Source organism: Mustela erminea, chromosome 4, assembly GCF_009829155.1.
Source record: "Mustela erminea isolate mMusErm1 chromosome 4, mMusErm1.Pri, whole genome shotgun sequence".
Taxonomy (NCBI): Eukaryota; Metazoa; Chordata; class Mammalia; order Carnivora; family Mustelidae; genus Mustela; species Mustela erminea.
Genome location: NC_045617.1, coordinates 88805117 through 88824466, shown reverse-complemented (window position 1 = coordinate 88824466; position 19350 = coordinate 88805117). Strand labels below are relative to the sequence as shown.

The following is a 19350-nucleotide window of genomic DNA, read 5'->3' as shown; positions in this document are numbered from 1 at the left end:
ATGGGGCAGCAGTTCAGCTGGGAGGAGGCGGAGGCGGCCGGTGAGATGGACGTGGCCCAGCTTCAGGAGTGGTACAAGAAGTTCGTGGTGGAGTGCCCCAGCGGCTCTCTCTTCATGCACGAGTTTAAGTGCTTCTTCAAGGTCACAGGCAATGAGGAGGCCACCGAGTTTGTAGAGGGCATGTTCCGAGCCTTCGACAAGAATGGGGTAAGGAGGCACTGAAGGGAGGTTGGCGGCCAGCCTGCCTGGCTCATGTCCCTTTGAGCGGAAGGAGCACCCCTGTGGGAGGGAGCGCCCCGTCCCCAGCCGTCCTGCTCTTCTCTCCAATCCCTGCTCACCTGTTCTGTCTCTCTCTCCCCCACACTCTTCTCACTTCCCATCTTTCCTTCCCTCCTCTCTGTCTCACCTTCTCTCCCTCGGCCTCTCTCCTCTTCCTGACTCCCTCTCTCCTCTTGCTGAGAGCTGAAGGCAAGCTGGGCAGAAAGGCACAAAGGTCAGTCTGCAATCTGAGTGTTTTTGACCAAGGCTGTACAGCCTAAGGGCTTGGTTTTTCACACTCGCCAGAGCCCCTGTCACTCTAAAGTTAAGGAGCTCAAGAGCTGTCCCAAAGGGCTGAGCTAGCTTGGTATAGGCGGTGCGCTCCCCCTCACTGGGGTCATTGGAGTTGACACCGGTCAGGTCTTCCCGCCCAGCGTGCGGGAGGGACCTCCTGGGCTGATGGGGCGACTAGACGGATGATGCAAAAGTCCCTTACAAGTCTCCAAGTCAGGGAAGAGTCCATGAAATTATCCAACCACAGGATTTCTGTAAGCCCCCCAGTGGTACCTACAGCTGAGAAGATGCTCTGTTTCTAAGTGTGCCCCTGGAGATTGAACTTAGAAACAGAAACCCCTTCATTATTGAAGCTCGTCCATCCATTGCCTCCGTGATCCTTCAGATCGTTAGACTTGCCTCAAGTACTATTTCCGCCCCCAAAATTGAGGGGCGGCTATTGGGTCTAGATAACCAATCTGGAGAAAGCCTCTACACCCTGCTTTTCCATGCATGGAGAGCTTCACTCTCTAGGCTGAGTCGCTGGGAATGCCCGTCAGGGCTGACCTTGGCCCCGGGACCAGGCAGCACCTGTCAGGGGCAAGGGAGGGTGCAGTGAGCATCCTCAGGGCAACAGAAACCTCCTTAGAGATGAACCCTATGAACTCCCTCACAGACAGAGTTTCACACTTCTCCAAGCTCCCCCGTCCAAGCCCATCGCAGCCCGCTTCATCATCCAAATTAAATGACAACACAACCAGGACAAAAGGAAGTGAAACGGTTTGGCCAAGATCATAGACTGAAGGGTCCTGACTCCCCATCAGTGTGCCTGCTCAGAAGGCAGTTTGTTTTTGGTTTTGTTGTTTTGTGTTGTTTTGTTTTGTTTTGAGAAAGAGAAAATGGTTTTTAACAAAACAGCTCATACATGACAAGACTTACTATCATAAATATATCAGTATTCCCCATATCCACCTAAAAATTCAGTTCAACAACAGCTCAAGATTGAAAAGGGATTGTCAAGTTTCATGGGTGTAATATAGCTGTACCCCTTATAGCTACCTCATCTCTTCTTACAAATTAGCGCATGATAGGCATCGATTGCATTTTTCCTATCATTATAACTTTTTATTTTTATTTTTTTTAAGATTTTATTTATTTATTTGACAGACAGGGGTTACAAGTAGGCAGAGAGGCAGGCAGAGAGAGGAGGAAGCAGGCTCCCCGCTCCCCGACATGGGGCTCTCTCCCAGGACCCTGGGATCATGACCTGAGCTGAAGGCAGAGGCTTTAACCCACTGAGCCACCCAGGCGCCCCTACAACTTTTTAAAAAGATTTTATTGATTTATCTGAGACAGAGAGAGAAAGAGCACAAACTGGAGGAGAGGAAGAGGGAGAGGCAGAAGCAGACTTCCACTGAGCAGGGTGTCTGATGTGGGGCTCGATCCCAGGACCCCTAGATCACGACCTGAGTGGAAGGCAGATGCTTAACCGACTGAGCCACCCAGGCGCCCCTATAACTTTTATTTTGATAGGATTTCTAATTTGTACCAAGTTGGAAGAACAGTGTAAGTGAGTTTGTTCAGTGTAGCTTTGTGATTAGTTTCAGGTTTTCTGTTTCTGGCACAGGTGCCCCAGAGGTGATATCACGTCCTTCTCATATGTCAGGGGCCTATGATGTTGGTCTGTCCCATTGCTGAGTGGTTAACTTCCATCATTTGGTTACATGGTGTCTGCCAGTTTCCTCCACTGTAAGGTTACCATTTTTCCTCTGTAATTAACAAGCATTTTACAGGAAGATACTTTGAGACTATGTGAATATCCTGTGGCTCCCCCAGATTTTCATCTCCTAAATTTGGCATCCATCCATAATTTTCTTTCCTTTTTTTTTTTTTAAGATTTTATTTATTTGTTTATTTGACAGAGAGAGGGCACAAGCAGGGGGAGCGGCAGGTAGAAGAAGCAGACTTCCCGCCCAGCAGGGAGCCCCTATGTGATGCTCAATCCCAGGACCCTGGGATCAGGACCCGAGCCAAAGGCAGACATTTTAGCCAACTGAGCCACCCAGGTGTCCCCATCGATAATTTTCTAATTCTACCATCCCTTCTTTGTTTATCAGTTGGAATTCTACTACCAAGGAAGAGCTTTCCTAGACATTTGTTAAGTTCCTCTGTCAGAGATGGAGCCCCTCCTTCTTTTCTTTTCCCACTTAGTTTCTGTCTCCAAACCCACACCCATCTCCACTCCCCGTGTTGGCACCGTTCTTACATTAGTGAGTCTCATTTCTGGGCAATTGGTCTGAACTCTCTGAGGCAAGTAAGATCGAGAAGTCATAGATCTAGCTCACACGTCAGTTCCAGGGGGGATAGAAATGGGGGCCTGGAGGAGGCAATGAGGTCGGAGCGCCTGTCTCTGCCTCTCCCTGTAACACTCTTCTCTCCAGTGGTTGCCCTGTGATGCACTGGGATGGAAGAAAAGGGCGGGTGAAATCAAATGTCATTCGGGATCCTTATGTAACCTGAAGTAGGGTCAGGGCTGGTGCGCAAATACGGCCAAATCAGGGAGAAATGGGGCAGCTAATCCCACAGAGCAGATCACACGCCTGTCACTTCTGCTCCTGCTCTTGAGTCGACAGAAGCATTTATTCCCATCATCTTCCCGTTGCCTCTGTGGGTAATTGAAGCTGACGAGGGCCGGGCACACAGGATGAGATTAGTCCTCTCTGGGAGCTTCCCAGGACTTGTCCTGGGGCTGAAGCAACATTACAGGTGAGGTCACCCCACAGGAAGGACCGCTCTATGGTGTGCCTCATAGGACGCAAGGGCTCATTGTGGAAACCATAGCATGCTGAGTTTAGGATGCTGTGAGAACAGAATGTTCTAGACAAAGAATGTGGGAGAATCTATAGGTTGGAGAGTAAGGATTTGTCAGTCGTTTTTTGCTGGTTTGTTTTTCTCTCTGTGGTGCTAGATATGAGGCTCATTTTTCAGACCGTAATAGACCTTAGAGTCTATTGGACTCTAAGAGACTATTAGACTCTAGAGAGGAGAAGGAAAGTTCTTCAACTTGAACTAGAGAAGATCTGTAGCTTGAAAGGCTCTGCCACTTCCTAGGTGGGTTTTCCTTGGGCAACTTATTTAACCTCTGAGCCTCAGCTTCCTCATCCATAAAGTGGGTATAACAAACCCAAGGGGGACAACGTATGTGACGTAGATGGTTCCTACCTGCCATTTTACATACATTTTTTTCTACTCTTATTAAAAAAGAAACATAAGATTGATGTTCAGTAAGCTTAATACACAATTACTAATGAAAATAGCCTTTGAAAGAACAACTCACCAGTCATTGCATTGTACACCTTAAACTCACACAACATTCTCTAAAAGGCTGTATCTGCAATTATATCTCAACAAAGCTTGGGGAGGGTGTATGGAAACAAGCCAGATAACCTTCGGTGAGTGAGGAGAACGGCGAGGGGTGGTTCGTGCTCAGCAACAGCAGAGAAGGAAGCGTTGATGCGCTCAGCAGCTTGGGCTGAGTGAGCAGCCCAAGGGCATTGTGCTGAGTGAAAGCGGCCAGTCTTGAAGCTACACACTGTGACCCCATGTGTATACCATTCTCCAAGTGGAGACACTGTAGTGCTGGGGACCAGCTCAGCGGCCGCTGAGGGTTACAGTTGGAAGAAGGATGTGACTAGTAACACAAGACAATGTCCTCGGGTTGCGTTACACCTGTCTACACGTATGACAAAATCTCAAATGGCAGACTTACACACAAGGTGCATTAAAGACTAGTGAAAAATGAGACCAAAACAACCATTGCTAAGAATGCACCTTAAAAAAGTTACCAGCTATCTAAGAAAGCCTACCTATACACAAAGATGTTCTTTGCATAATGCAAAATGTTAAACCCGTGTTCAGCAAGAGGGACTGCAGAGTACCCCTCAAAAAAATAAATGATTTCAAATAATTTTAAAGACATGGGGCACTTTAAAACAAAAATCCAGGAGATAAAACCATAGCTCCAGTCTGACCTCAATTAGAGAAATACACGGTGGGAGTTCGGGGGACCAGAAATCATCCCATAAAAGGTGTTGAGTAAGACACCCGGGGTGTTGAGGCAGGCTTGTTTCACTTCCTTCTTGGTTTGTCAGTAGGCTCTTTTCTAGTTGCCTCATATTCTGCTGTGTTCTGTGGCTCACACCTTGCTCGCCCAAGCGCCCCTTGATCTGGGGGTAGGGCTCCCAAGCGGCAGGGCCCAGTGGGACAGGGGTGCTCTGGGCCAGCAATGTCATTTCCAAAGCCCTGTGCCTGACAGCCACTTCCGGGAGAGTGATGACTTGGGTTCTGGCTTTGGAGAGCTGAGGTCTCCGCCCTCAGAAGCAGGAGCTCCTGCAAGTGGGAGCACCCTGTAAAACTCAGCCCGACCAGCCCCCTGCAGACACCACCAGCAGCAGCCTCTCACCTCCAACTCAATCGGCCTAGAAGAACAAGAAGCAAGTGCTCCCTGCCTCGTTTGCTGCTTTTGGAATCATTGTCACTACATTCTTGATAGGAGTTTCGGTGACCCGGGCAGAGTCACCCCAGAGGCAGACCGCGTGCCCCCCTTCCTTCTGGGCAGTTAGTCCCTGAGTCCTGACTCCCCTTGCCCCTTCCTGGGTGGGGGTGGAGGAGGCCTGTCCTGCAGGAAGGGTAATGCCCATCTGAGCCTAGACCACAACAGAGCTGGAGCCAAGGCCTGTCTTGTCTGCCTTCCCTCGGGCTCAGAGTGAATGAAAGGACAAAGGACATTTTTAGTGTGAGCGTGGCTTTCTAATCTTCCAGAACTGCCTTAGACCCAAATTGAAATTAAGTCAGTCATGTATTTGTGGATTCATACATATTCATAAGACCTGACTACACAGAAGTGGCGCTGTGCGAAGCACAAAGGAGAGACAAAGGCCATGGAAGCCCCTTGTTTCTCCAGGAACACATGACACAGCTAGAAAATGAGACACACACACGCAACGGCTGAGTGAGGCCCCAGAGTGAGACCCGAACTGCGCAGAACTGAGTAGAAGGCCCCTGAATGCTAGACGAGGGAGTGAGAGAGACCACTGCGCTGAAGTGGTCGGAGAAGGAAGGCTTCCTAGAGGAGGCGACCCTTGAGCTGGCCTGGTGGGGTGGGTAGTATGGGGAGATGCCCGATCGGGCAAGGATGCTGGGCTGGAGAACACCCATGAGCGAAGCTGTAGAGGCCAGGAGGATGGCTGGAGGCCAAGCCCTGAGTGTGTGGGGATGGACCAGCCAGAATCGGGCCACCTCTGCGCTCGGGGGAGGCGGGATGGGCCTCACAGCTCGCATTCCCACTCCCCCCGCAGGACAACACCATCGACTTCCTGGAGTATGTGGCAGCCCTGAACCTTGTGCTGAGGGGCACCCTGGAGCACAAACTCAAGTGGACCTTCAAGATCTACGACAAGGACTGCAACGGCCGCATCGACCGCCAGGAGCTGCTCGACATTGTGGAGGTGAGAGGGGCCCCTGCAGCTGGGGGCAGGGGGCTGGGGGCCGGTAGTGGCACTGGAATCCATCAGAGGGTGCGTTCCCATCTCAGAGTTAGGCTAGTAATAAATTACAAAAAGATACCTAAAAATTCCCCATCTGTTTGGAAATAAGGCAACACACTCCCAGATAGTCCAGAAATCAGAGAAATTCTATCACACCTAGGCACACCAAGTGTTTTGAACGGGATGATAATGCACACGTAACAACAAAACTGGGAAATGTTGCCAACACTAGGCTGGCAGAGGCTTTTTAGCCCTAAAATGTATATGCCAGAAAATGAGAGTCTGGAGATCAATGATCTTAGAAGTCATCTCAGGAAATGAAAAAAGAAACAGGGGCTCACGGGTGGCTCAGTTGGTTAAGAGTTTGCCTTGGGCTCAGGTCATGATCCCTGGCCGACAACCAGCTCCCTGTTCAGTGGGGAGTCTGCCTCTCCCTCTATCCCTCCCCCTGCTCATTCTCTCTCTCACTGATAAATGAATAAATAAAATCTTTAAAAAAAAAAAAGAAAGAAAGAAAAGAAGAAATGAGAAAAAAGAAGAGTAAATTAAACCCAGAGAGTCGAAGAAGGGAAATACTAAAGAGCAGAAATGAATGAAATAGGAAACAAACACATAGAGAAGAAAAGTCACCAAAACCAAAAGCTGGTTCTTTGCACAATGAACCACACTGACAGCAAGAATGAGCAAGGAGGAAACCGTCCCTAGTATAACTCGGACTGACACTGGACCCGATCAGCCTGTTCCTCCCCAGAACTGTACTCCCGAGTAGGGCTTGTCCACCCAGGTCCGAGACAAAGGGGTCCCCTCCGGGTAGTTCTGTGGTTTGCCCAAGTTCATCTCTCCCAGGAGGTGCTGGGGCTGGCTGTAGCTCCGGGGTTCCCAGACCCTGTCTGTGGGGCCCACCGTGTCCCAGGTGCCACGCTGGGCTGTGAGACCCTGGGGCGGACAAGACAGGCCTCTATAGGCAGAGCGCCCCATCAGGGAACTGAGGAAAACCCTCACATGTCTCTGTGTCTTCACCACTTCCCTTCACCAATGGTGCCTCACAGGGAGGGAACATAGGGCAAAGGAGAAACCTGTTTTTCCCTCCAGTCCAAATCCCCGTATCTCCCATCATCCTATGTTACACACACGCCCATAAGTACACTCCATGCTCTTCTCCTCTCGGGCTCTCCCTGTGTGTCAAGTGGAGTTGAGACCACCACCCTCCCTCACCGAAGGGTTTTGGGTTCACTCAGATGCTCACAGGGGAAAAGCCACTGGCATCAGGCTGAGGGAGCCTGTGAGGCCTGACACGCAGTTGGAACTAGGCTCTAGGCTGGGTCAGTTTTTATTAGGGTCTGGGTCCTGTGGGCCTAAGATGCACCCGCTGGCGGCGGAGGGTGGACAGTGCTGGGGATGCAGGGCTGAGGGCCTGGGGTCCTGGCAGCAAGAGGGAGGGAGCACGCAAGCTCTCAGGGTGGTATGGGTGGGGAGGCCCACAGCCTGGTTTTCTCCCACAGGCGATCTACAAGCTGAAGAAAGCCTGCAGGGTGGAGATGGAGTGTGAGCGGCAGGGACAGATGCTCACCCCCGAGGAGGTGGTGGACAGAATCTTCCTCTTGTTGGATGAGAATGGAGACGGTAATGGGGGGCAGAGGTGGGGGGCGGCCCACTCCACAGCACCCCCAGGCCCTCCACCTCTCAGCCACGGTTTCCTCATCTGTGAGCTGTGGGCAGAGAGGAGGACATGACGTAACAGGGGTGTCACTGGCTCGTGAGGTTGGAAAGAGGGATGGACGCTCCCACCAGAGCCGCTGATGGAAGCTGGGCAGAGCGCTGTGAAAGAGTAGGAGCTCAGGAGTCAGGCAAGCCATTTCCCCACTCGGCCTGGACTCAGCTTCCTCATCTGGAAAATGGGGAGAATACTAATTCCGAGGAATCAATGAGGGGAGGTGTTTGAGAGAAAGGCATGGGGTAGGCCCCCATTCAGGCTACTGAGGCCCTCTGCCCTGTGGCTTGACACCCCCGGCTGACTGGGAACACACCCAGAAGAGCCCTCAGGAGCATTTTGAAGGGGCCAAAGTAAACACAAATTCATTTGCAAAGCCAGTCCCTTTAAGGAATCCTGGAAGCTTCCAGGAGACTCTGGGAGAAGGGAGAATTAACTGGCCTGGTGGGCCCCAGACTGCGGGCTCATTTGTGTAAGAGGTGTAGCTTGTCTGAGAGGCTGCCCGCTGTGAGTGGAGGCCTCTCCTCTTGCCCCCAGCCCCATTTCCTCACCCTCCCGCACCACCATCTCTCCTACCCCTCCCTCAGGCCAGCTGTCTCTGAATGAGTTCATGGAAGGTGCCCGTCGTGACAAGTGGGTGATGAAGATGCTGCAGATGGACGTGAACCCCAGTGGCTGGATCTCTCAGCAGAGGCGGAAAAGTGCCATGTTCTGAGGAGTCGGGGGTCCTGGGAGCCCAGTATGTGTCCACAGGCCCCTCCAGGACTCCAGGCTCACCAGGTTTCCCGAAGAGCCAGAGGGTCCCTGGCTCAGCCTGCTTGTGCCCACTCTTATCTGGCCCCCCTATGAAAGGGACTGGGCCGAGGCGGGTGGCTAGGGGCTCTTGGCCTAAAGTGAGAGGACACAGTCCAAGGGCAGGATTTACCCGGGTGGCGAGGAGATCCGGCTTCCTCTCTCCTTTCAGCTGCTTCTGGGGAAAGTGTGCTTCGGCTGGGTGGTTGTGGGGCGTCCACAATTTCCTACCTGGTTCCTACCTGGAAGCAGGGGAATACTGAGGGATGGGGGTCCCCTAGACTGCCCCCACAGTGGGAAGCCGGGGGCTGGAAAGTGTCGCATCTGAAGAAAAAATAGGACTTGGGCCTGAGTCCTGGATCCTAAGGAGTTCATGGGGAGGTATCTCGCCTCCCCCTCCCAACTTGTCTTCACCAGGGGTGTCCGCAAGGGAAAATTTCAGCCAGTAAGGCGCTGGTCTCCAGGCCCTCTGTCCTCAGAGGGATGATGGGCTGTGCTCGAAGGAGCTGTTTCAGCTCTGCCCCGGTGCGTCTCCTCCAGCCACACCCCCACACAAACCTCCTCTCCCCCTCCCCGCCCCTCATCCCACACCTGCCTCTCCCATTGACCCAAGATGGCCATTTCTCTCTCCCTAACCTCAATTATCGTCTCTGTGCACTGAGCAAGTTGGACAAACCAGGCGGTTTTTTTATTATTATTTTTTTTAGATGTGAAGTTATTTTGTCATACAACTCTATGTGTAGCCTCAGTGTACAAACTAGATTTAAAGGGAGTTGTTCTGGTTGAACTGGGTGGGGGCGGGGGGCGGGCAGTGAGGAACTCAGAACAGGAATGTCTTTGAAGAGATGTGTTTTTATGTTGATGGATGAAAAATAAAACTCACCTACTGAACTGCAGTTTCGTAGGCATGATATTCATATAAAGTTTCCTTTAGGGGCGCCTGGGTGGCTCAGTCGTTAAGCCTCTGCCTTCCACTCATGTCATGATCCTGCCACGCATCGGGCTCTCTGCTGGGCAAGGAGCCTGCTTCCCCCGCCCTCTGCCTGCCTCTCTGCCTACTTGTGATCTCTGACTTGTGATCTCTGTCTGTGAAATAAATAAATAAAACCTTAAAAAAAAAAATAGTAGGGGGTCCTGGGTGGCTCAGTGGGTTAAAGCCTCTGCCTTCGGCTCAGGTAATGAAGGGTTCTGGGATCGAGCCCCGCATCAGGCTCTCTGCTCAGCAGGGAGGCTGCTTCCCTTCCTCTCTCTCTCTGCCTGCCTCTCTGCCTACTTGTGATCTCTGACTCTCTGTCAAATAATTTTTTTTTTTAATCTTAAAAAAAAAAAAAAAAGAATAGTAATCCAGGTGGACACAGATCAGCCCAAACATCAGGAAGGTGGTGTGGGCCTGACATTGGGGAAATGTCCTAATTCTGTTCAAATAACCTCCCACCTCCCACCTTCAGGATTTCCCAAGAGGCAGCCACCAAGAGAAGACGTGGAAATGTCAGCTCCCTTTTCTTCCAGGCTGCCCAGGGCATTGATCTCCACCTTCCTGCCAGGTCTGTGCTCAGGTTTTGGCTGACTTACCAGCCTGAGGTGGTCCCAGTGATTAGTGGTAGGACCCTCTCTTCCCCGACCCCCTCCCCATGGCGAGAGGGTGCCTCTCAGCAAGCTGGAGCTTCATTCCTCTTGCCCCTTGTTTTCTCTCTCCTACCCTTGGATTTTTATTCACTCCTTGTCCTTCCCCCACACCCAGCAGAAGCAAAGTCTCAAAGCCCAGAAGGAGCATCTTTGCAAAAATAAGCCCAGCTGCTCCAGCCTGTGTCTCTCCCCAGGTTCTTGGAGAGGTATTCCCAAAGCTGGGGCATGCAAAAAAACGGGAATGGGGCCCACCTGTAACGAACTGCCTGCCCCACTTCCCAACTGGTGTCAAGTATCACTGCAGCAAGAGGGATTTAAGTTAGACCCGGGGGGGGGGGGGGGGGGGGGGGGATGGTCAGGACACTTGCCACAGGCAGTGAGTCACAGAGCTGCGGGAAACCCCAGGGCCCTGCAGGCCACTGCAGGGCCAGTGTGGGAAGTCAGGGTGCTGTGCTATCACTTCTGAACAAAGACAGAGTTCCTCTGGATAAATGAGGACTTTCTGTAGTATCCTAGCTTCTCTTCCCATATTTTATTATACTAATGCTTAGCCTGTTAGTTCCTTAGGGATCCTCTTCTTGGTGTGTCCAACATCTAGTGTTCCTACAAAGGAGGTGTGTGATAAACGCTTGCGGAAGGGAGGAATAAATCAACACACCATACAAGTAGGCTCCGGTGCTGGGGTGCAGGTCGGGTGTGTGATTGCAGCACCCGATCTGTAGGATTCCATCAGGGTCCCTGAAAGCCCAGCTCCGAAATAAGGGGACTGGAGCATCTCACTGGGGAAAAGCTGGGGGAAGTCCCTGAGGGTCCCCCAGGAGGGGCAGTCACCACCAGCTGAGTCATGCACAGGGTTCAGGAACCATCCTTCCAGACTCCCACCCCTGCCCTTCTGGCCCACCCATCCCACACCCTAAAGAGGGGAGCTGAGCCTTTGAGTTCAGCAGACCACATCTAGTATTACAGTGACGACCTTAGGCACCAACACACGACCCCTCCCCAGTACAGAATCAGCCCAGCAGTGGGCTCAGCCGGCTGCCTCAGTCTCCCCACCGCCTGCCCCCTCCCCACCCTCCTCCTCCTCGCGGTTCTGAAGCCTGCGCACGATGCGGGTGAGGTCCAGGCTCCGTGTTAACGTGTCCAGGAGCATCTGGTCCTTCTGGACGCCCTCGATGAACTCCTCCAGGGACAGTTCCCCTGGCGTACAGAGAAAGGGAGTCAGGGGGAGGAGGGTGCTCCCCCCTTCCCGGTAGCATGGAGTGGGGCAGAGCCAATGCGAGGGGAAGCGAGGCTGTGAGGGGGGCGGCTAAAGGAGCCAGAGCCCAAGGTCTGGTCCAGTGGTCCCTAAAATCCTACTCTTGTGCCTGGGGTAGGGGCAGATGGAGGATGTGGCCAGCAGAGGCCCCGCCCCTCTCCCACGCCCCCCACCTCCCTCCCACAGCGGTCCCCATCCCAGACTCCTCACCATCCCCGTTGACATCAATCTTGGAGAACACTGTATTGGTGAACTCTTCGGCACTCATGGTGGAGTCGCTGCAGGGGTTAATGGCTCGGATGGCCTGGGGAGAAGTGACACGACCCACCCTAGCTCAGCCTCAGTGGTGTCAGAGCAACAGACTGGGCTCTAGAGGCAGCACTGGGGTTTAAGAGCTTGTCTCCGTGCAGATGGAAAAATGGAGGCCCAGAGGCTGGACTGCCTGAGGCCGGTCATGCTACCCATCCCACGCACACTCCTCGCCCCACCCCCAGCCCTGCGCCAGACGCTCAGTCCCAACCCTGCCCCCTTCTGAGACTGCAGTTCTTCCTGCGGAAGACCCATCACACCTGCCCGCCCTCAGGCTGTCTGTCGGCTCCGGTGGGCCCCGCTGCTGCCTCCGCCCCGGCCCGGCCCTCTGCACCTGGAGTTACCCGGATGATGGTGAGCAGCTCATCGCGGTCGATGCATCCGTTGCCATCGACGTCGTAGAGCTTGAAGTACCAGCGCAGCTTCTGTTCCACTTTCCCCTTGAGGACCAGGCTGAGCGCAGCCACGTACTCCATGAAGTCAATGTAGCCGTCCTGGGCGGAAGGCACAGCCCCTTGAGCCCGATCTCCAGAGGCCCCAGGAAGGCCAAGCCCCCGTGGATCCCCGTGCCCTTCCTGCTCTGGTCCTGCCACTTCTGTCCCCGCCTCCAGGCAGCCCACCAAGCCTGCCCCAGAGGCTGCCAGCAGCTTTGGTAAACCACCTGTCTCCCGGGTTGTAAATGGTGGTGTTCTCTCTGTACTGGCACTTTGGTGCCAGCGGTCACTGGCTGCTCCCCTGTGATTCTCCAACTGGAGCCCTTCCAGTTGCAAGAGGTGTTGGTGAAGGAAGAGGAACAAACTGCCAGGGAAAGTTGGGGTCTTTGGAACTGGGGAGAGGGCAAGTAGTAGATAGGGAGGACGGAGCACCTGTCTTATTCTTCCCTTTATTCTTCAAACTTCACTGAGCACCTACTACGCTCAGTGATAGAGGCTTCAGAACTCAGTAAGATATGACCCCGGTCCTGATGGGAGTGCAGTACTGGGATGCAGGTTTGAATCTTGCCTTCACCCTCTCAAAGCTGTGGGATCTGGGGCAAGCACTCAGTGTCTCTGGCCCTCCATTTCCTCATCCATAGTTCTAATAGTACCTACCTCTGTGGGATTGCGGTGGGAGTGGGTGAGTTTATATGTCTAAAGCACTCAACACTGCCTGATGTACAATAAACACTGAGGAAATGGCAACCCTTACTACACGTACTAGAATTGTTTCTATAAAGAGATCATTAGGGCACCAGGGTGGCTCAGTCAATAAAATCCCCACCTTCAGCTTGAGTCATGATCCCAGCATTGTGGGATCAGGTCCCGCATCTGGCTCTCTGCTCAGCGAGGAGCCTGCTTCTCCCCCTCCCTCTGCCTGCAGCTCTGCCTACTTGTGTTCTCTCTTTGTCAAATAAATGAATTAAGAATCTTAGAGGGAGAGAGAGATCAGTATGCCAGTGTGATGAAATATAGTGACAGCACATCTGGACGGGACATTATGGAATCGCAGAACAAGATCACCCAGCTCTGCCAGGACAGAGGCCAGAGGTGAGGCTCAAGGAGGCTTCCTGGGAAAGGTGATGCCCTCTTGAGTCTGAGAGGGGTTGACCATGCGAGGTGGCACAAGACATGCCTGGGGGCTATTTCTCCAGGGCCCCCCAAATTTCACAGGCTGACCCACTGTCTGACCCTGCCAGCCCCACCGGGGGGGGGGGGTCAGGGAAGTGGGGAACATAGGCCTGCCTCTGCCCATCTCGCCCCTGAGTGAGGCTGGGAGAGGGAAGTCTGTGCTTTACAGAAAGGCTGAGCCCTCCTAAGGAGCACAGGCTCAGCATGTGAACTTGGAGTTCAGCCCCTGTTCCTCCACTTACTCACAACCCCGGCTCTGGAACTGAGAAGTTACCCAGAGGCACGTTTGGGGTCGGAAGGAAGACCTCTAACAGGCAGATTTGCCGCTGGCAAACAGGCCAGCCTGGTGTAGTAATGAGCTCCCCGTCACTGAAAGCATGCAAGCAGAGGCTGGAGCACTGTCATTAAAGATGTGGCAGAGGCTGGGCAGGATGGCCTCTGAGGTCTGGCTCTGTGCCCCCCGCCCCAGGCCTCAGGTGAGGTCTCAATGAGCCCGAGCCCCACAGTGGGTGCTGAGGTCATAGTGAACATTCATGTGGTGCTTCCCTATATTCACAGGCTTTCACATAAGCCTTAGCTCATTCCATCCTTGCCCGACCCATGCCCGGGGCTGTCCTCAGAACAGAGCAAGGCCTCCCTTGCCACAATGCTCAGAGAAGCAAGAAAAATGGCCAAGGAGGTCTCCCCTGGGTAAGAGGTCATGAAACAAGGACACTTTGGTTTTTCATTTTTCATCTCTCTCTACTATAGGAAATGTTTACAATGAGCTTTCACGTAATTACAGTGAATAATTTTAAAAATTACTTTCATAGTTTTTTTTTTTTTTTTTTTAAATGGCAAAAAAGGAGCAATGGAAAAGTATGGGCTCTTGTGCCAGAAAGAGCTAATTGATGTCTTAGGAGAGTGCAGCCTTGGACAAGTCTCGGTTCCGCAGCTGGACACTGGGAATGACAGGGCCTGCTTTTCAAGACCTCGGTTTGGGTGAGATACCATAATGATACCACAACGACACTACCTCTCACTCAGTGTTTTATTTGCTTTCCTCCTTTAATCTCATGACCACCCCTGGGAGGTGGGAGTTTGGTCCCCATTTTCGGAGGAAAGCTGTTGTGAGGAGGAATTAGACCTCACAACCAGTGAATGAGCGAGCCTTGGCTAGAAGCTGGGTGGCCTAAACCCCACTGGGCCTCAGAGGCAGGGGTGAAGATTTACATCGATTTGTGTGTACCTGTGTGAGTGCTGGGCACGGCCAAGCCCAGGCAAAACTTTGAAGCAAGCGCCTTTGAAGGCGCTTATCCCCACCGAGGCACACTCCCCACTCAAGCTTCTGCTTCCCTCAACCTTGCCCTTCCAGCACAGTCCACAGGATCTCGCTGCCTGTCAACTCAGGGGCGGGCTGGCCAACCTTTTCTGTAAACGACCAGATCACAAATATTTCAGTCTGGGTGATGTGTAAACAAGTGGGTGTGGTGTGTTCTACTGAAGCTTCACTTACGAAAATAGGCCTACGGGTCATCGTTTGCACAGACCCATTGAACTTCCCGCTCCATTGTCCCATCTCTCCGCTGACCTGCTAGGCCCCTAGCTTTGCGCACGTGACAATGGGTAGAAGGCAATAGTGCCCAAAGTGGGATTTACACCGTTGGTGTATGTGAGGTCCTTTAAATGTTACAGAGATACTCTTCGTTTTAATAATTATGTGTTTAAGTTCATGTGTATTAGAAAACACAGAATTGCCCAAAGAACTCATGATTTCTCAGATAACAAATACTCGTTAAGCCCCTACCCACGTCCAGGCATCATTCTAAGTGCTAGGGATGCAGCACTGAACCAGACAGACAAAAATCTCTGTCCTCCTGGAGTTCACATTCCAGTGGGGGAGACAGACAGCAAACATAGTGGCTAAGTGTTATTCAGCACGTCTTAGAAGATAAGACGTGCTGGGGGTGGTGGGGGGAGGTGGGACAGGAAATGCAAGGGTAGCGGCTAGCCCCAGTTAAACAGGGTTTCAACCAGGAAATTGGGGCAGGTGTCAGCGGGAAGGAGACTTCTAGGCAGAAACTTGTAGTGGGGGGGGGGGGGTGTGAGCCAAGCAGAATTTTGGAGGAAGAGGGTCCCAGGCATCAGAAAGGCCCTAAAGAGAAGGTGTGCATGGTGTAATCAAGAAAGTCAGGTCTGGGACAGAGGGGGCGATGCTTGCAAATACAGAGTTGGAGGGTTGTCCCTCCCTGGTGTCATCCTTGTGATTTTAGGGGGTCCTCCTGGAGATATGTCTTGATCCCAAGGGTTTCTTTAGCAGGTGAGAAGCTGAGATACTCCTGTGTGTTTGAGTGTAAGGCGTTGAGGCTCAACCATTACTTTCCTCTCTCCTGTTCAGGAATTACTCCTTCTTGTGGGGAGCACTCCGGGGGCCCAGCAAGCTGAGCCCATCCCTTCTGGGCTCATGCCATGGGCTGCAGCACTCTGTTCCCAGCAACCCTTCCAGGAAAGCCTGTGGGCTCCAGGATGCTGCCCTTGAGCTTGGGACTCAACACCCATAATCTGCTTTGGCCCCTTGGCCCTAAATATTAGTGAGTTTTAAATAGCCTCTGAGCCCTAGCTGTCCTTAGAAGCCCTGCCCACAGTGGTGTTTGAACCCTCTGGGCGGTGGGGGGCCGAGAAAGCTCTGGGCAGCGTGTCCCAGCTTGAAGAGGACATGTGGGAGAGCTTCAGCACATCCTGGGGGGGGCCCAACGGGGCGGGGAGACCAGGGGTCCTTCTACCACGGCATCTTGACTGAATTGCTCCAAACCAATGAAAGATTTGCTCTGGAAACTAACAAGCATCTTAACTCATGCTCTCAACATCCGGGAAAGATGCGGGTACTGAGTTAAGGGTGCTGTGGGAGAGGGGCTGGGTGCACGGTCACCCAGCTGATGAAAACCAAGCGCCCTAACTCACTGTGCCCAGCCCCCCTGGGTGCCCACCCCCCCAGCTGACAGGAAGTCCTCATCCCATGTCCCGCTGATGACTCAGGGACAATACCATTTGACCACCGTGCAGACCTTCAGACCCACTCAAGAGAAGGTAAGCTGAGGTCACTGGGCACTTTGGAGACAGGCGTAGCCTGGACGTCCCAGTGGCCAGGCAGCCTGGCCTGTCCCCAGAGCATCAGGGACAGCTCATGTAACATGGGCCTGCCTGTGCCAGCCAGCAGGGGCCAGAGGCTTATCACCCTGCTCTCTCCTCTCCACTCCCCTTCCTCTTAGACCCTCTAAGGGCCTGGGCAAAAGCGCCAGGTATGGCCTGAGCACTTAGTAAGTGCTCGACCACTGTCTTGTAGGTGTTCACACCCGTTCTGGAGTAAACTGAGACATGCGTGTGGACGAGGCAGAGGAAATCATTAGATTGGGTCTCCTGACACCCTAACCTGTGGACCCCTCTGTTCTTGCCTGGAAGGTGAGGGTGCAGACAGGGTCTGGTTCCTTTTTGAACCACCAGTGCCTGACTCACAGTAGGTGCTCAATGAACGTGAGATCCGTTGACCCCCTAAAGGGACCCCATATACACCAACAGGCCTGCCCCCTCCTCCAGCAGACGCCATGTTCCGGCCCCTGCACCCCCTACCCGAGCACCGCATTGGCCGGGCCTCCAGCACCCCCCACCCAGGCCTCCGCTCACTTTGTTGAAGTCAAAGGTCTCAAACATCTGCTCCACATACTGGCTGGCCGACGGGCTCAGGTTCTTGAGACCGAAGAACTGGCGGAACTCGTAGAGGGTGAGCTGGCCGGAGGGGCACTCAGTCATGAACTTCTTGTACCATTGGTGGCACTCGGTGCTGCTCAGCTCCTCCACAGACTTCCCATCCATCACATTGCCCATCTCCCAGGCCTGCGGGGGGCCTGTGCCCCAGGTGGCTGGATCCTGTTCCCCGCAGCCCCTGCAACAGGGCGGCTGGGTTCTCTAACCCTGGGCCCTCCTCGATCAGAGGCCGGAGGCCTCCCGAGCTCAGCAAAGAGGGTCTGATGAATCAGACAGTGCAGGAAAATGTCGGGAGGAGGTGAGCAGAGGGACAAAGGTAATGGGGGGCTGTGCAGTCCCACGACCAAATCCAGAAGATGCCTGAGAACAGGCCTTAAGTCCCCACTAAACCCTCGCAGCCAATGGGGTAGAAAAGAGGAGTGAAAATAGAACAGAGCTTAGGGAAGCAGAGGCCCAGGATTACGGCCTTGAGCTGATAGGTGAGAGGATGTTCTTACCCATTTTGTAATCTCCTTATCCCTTCTTACCAGGGCGGAGTGGGTGGTGAGCCAGTGGCTGTTCTCATCCCATTACCTCCATTATCCTCTCCTGCTTTGAGTGGGTTCTCAATGTTTTTGGTTCCTGCCCTCAGACATGGAATTGAGGTACATGTGAGATAGAGCTGGTTCCTTTTCCACAGCTGGGCCAACTGTGGGCTCCTGACAGGACCTTTATGTACAGTTATCCAGGCTGTGCACTGCACTTGGGCAGCACAATTAAGGGCTTCCGGTCACATCATGGATAGTTAATATACAAGAACACCTGAGTGATGCAGAGTTTGTGGGCTTCCAAGATGAGTTCTGAGCAGCCAGGGGGAGCCTCCTCCAACGTAATACTGTATAAGTACACACAACCTTGTATACACACACACACACACACTCACTGGTCCTCTTCTGGCCATACTCTTACATTCCCAGAGACTCATCCCCGGAGGCTTGAATTTAACCTTCCATTTGATCCACACTTGATACTATCCCCTCCCAGGGCATGGGGATGGGGAACATTGAGTGTGTGCCTAGCGGCCTGAGGGATGTGTGTGTGTGTGTGTGTGTGTGTGTGTGAGTGCGCCAGCACACAGGTGCATGGTGAGCTGCTACTACTCATCCCAGAAATGTCCCAGGCCAAGCATAGTGCCTGTCCAGGATGAGGGTTGCCCCTGTCACACAACACTGTCGTGTTCATGATATCTGGAACTAGAAGGAAGCAGCCAACTCGTTAACAAGGCTCAAACCTGGGTCATGACATCACCAGTGAAATTTTAATCTTTGCTTTTTAAAAATTACCTGGGGCATCTGGGTGGCTCAGTCGTTAAGTGTCTACCTTCGGCTTAGGTCATGATCCCAGGGTCCTGGGACTGAGCCCTGTATCGGGCTCCCTGCCCAGCAGGGAACCTGCTTCTTCCTCGCCCTCTGCCCCTGCTTGTGTTCCCTCTCTCCCTGTGCCTCTCTCTGTCAAATAAATAAACTATTTTTAAAAAAATAAATAATAAAAATTATCCATATTTTTAAGTGGTTTATAACGAACTCATATTACTCATGAGACGAGAGCTGTTTTAGAAAAAAAAAAAACTGAATAGGACTGCTTTGCCTCTCCTCTGCCCAAAGTGATGAACACAGGGCACCCTAGGCTGGGTTTGGTGCGGGGGGGACACTCCTCCAGTGAACTCCGTGGGCCCAGGCTGGCATCCTTGTTCTTGGAGTCCTCTCAGCTTCGGGGTTTGGGGTGAAGGGCTCAGGGGTGAGGGGACAATCATCTTTCCACCGCTCCCTATTCACATCGTCTCCCCACCCTTCCTGTGTGAGCACACACACCCCCTCCTCTGTGAATCTCCGCAGAATTCGTTTTTCTCGCCTCAGCCTACTGTTTGCTTATGTGTTATGTTAGCTTTCTACGCTGCTTTAACATTACCACAAAGTCAGTGGCTGCTAACTCTACACATTATCCCACAGTTGCTGGGGGCCAGGAGTCCGGGCATAGTTTCCCTGGGTCCCCTGTCCCGCGTCTTGAAAGGCTGGGATCAAGGTGTCATCTGGGCTGTGTCTGAGTCTGGAGGCTTGACTGGGGAAGAATCCACTTCCCCTCATTCATGTGCTTGGGAGAATTCATTTCCTGGCTCTCGGACTGAGGGCTCTGGCTTCGTGCTAGATATTGTCTGGAGGCCACTCTCGGGTCCTAGAGGCTGCCTGAGATTTC

At 52.9% G+C, this 19350-nt stretch overlaps 2 protein-coding genes across 2 annotated transcripts in view; one reads left to right on the top strand and one right to left on the bottom strand.

Annotated features, from left to right (window-relative positions):
* Positions 1–8664, top strand: GUCA1B (guanylate cyclase activator 1B). The gene is made up of 4 exons (XM_032338354.1): positions 1–207; positions 5889–6038; positions 7580–7700; positions 8376–8664. Exons 1-4 carry the CDS (start codon positions 1–3, stop codon positions 8501–8503), a joined length of 606 nt encoding a protein of 201 aa, XP_032194245.1. The 3' UTR covers positions 8504–8664.
* A 1306-nt stretch (positions 8665–9970) lies between these two features.
* The window catches only part of GUCA1A (guanylate cyclase activator 1A), a 12765-nt gene continuing 3385 nt past the window's right edge, over positions 9971–19350 (bottom strand). The window contains exons 3-6 of the mRNA XM_032339952.1: positions 17038–17816; positions 12115–12264; positions 11672–11765; positions 9971–11403 (exon numbers count right to left, since the gene is read on the bottom strand). Coding sequence (XP_032195843.1) covers positions 11234–11403; positions 11672–11765; positions 12115–12264; positions 17038–17238 — 615 coding nt within the window. The 5' untranslated portion in view covers positions 17239–17816 and the 3' untranslated portion in view covers positions 9971–11233. The remainder of the gene's footprint in view (positions 11404–11671; positions 11766–12114; positions 12265–17037; positions 17817–19350) is intronic.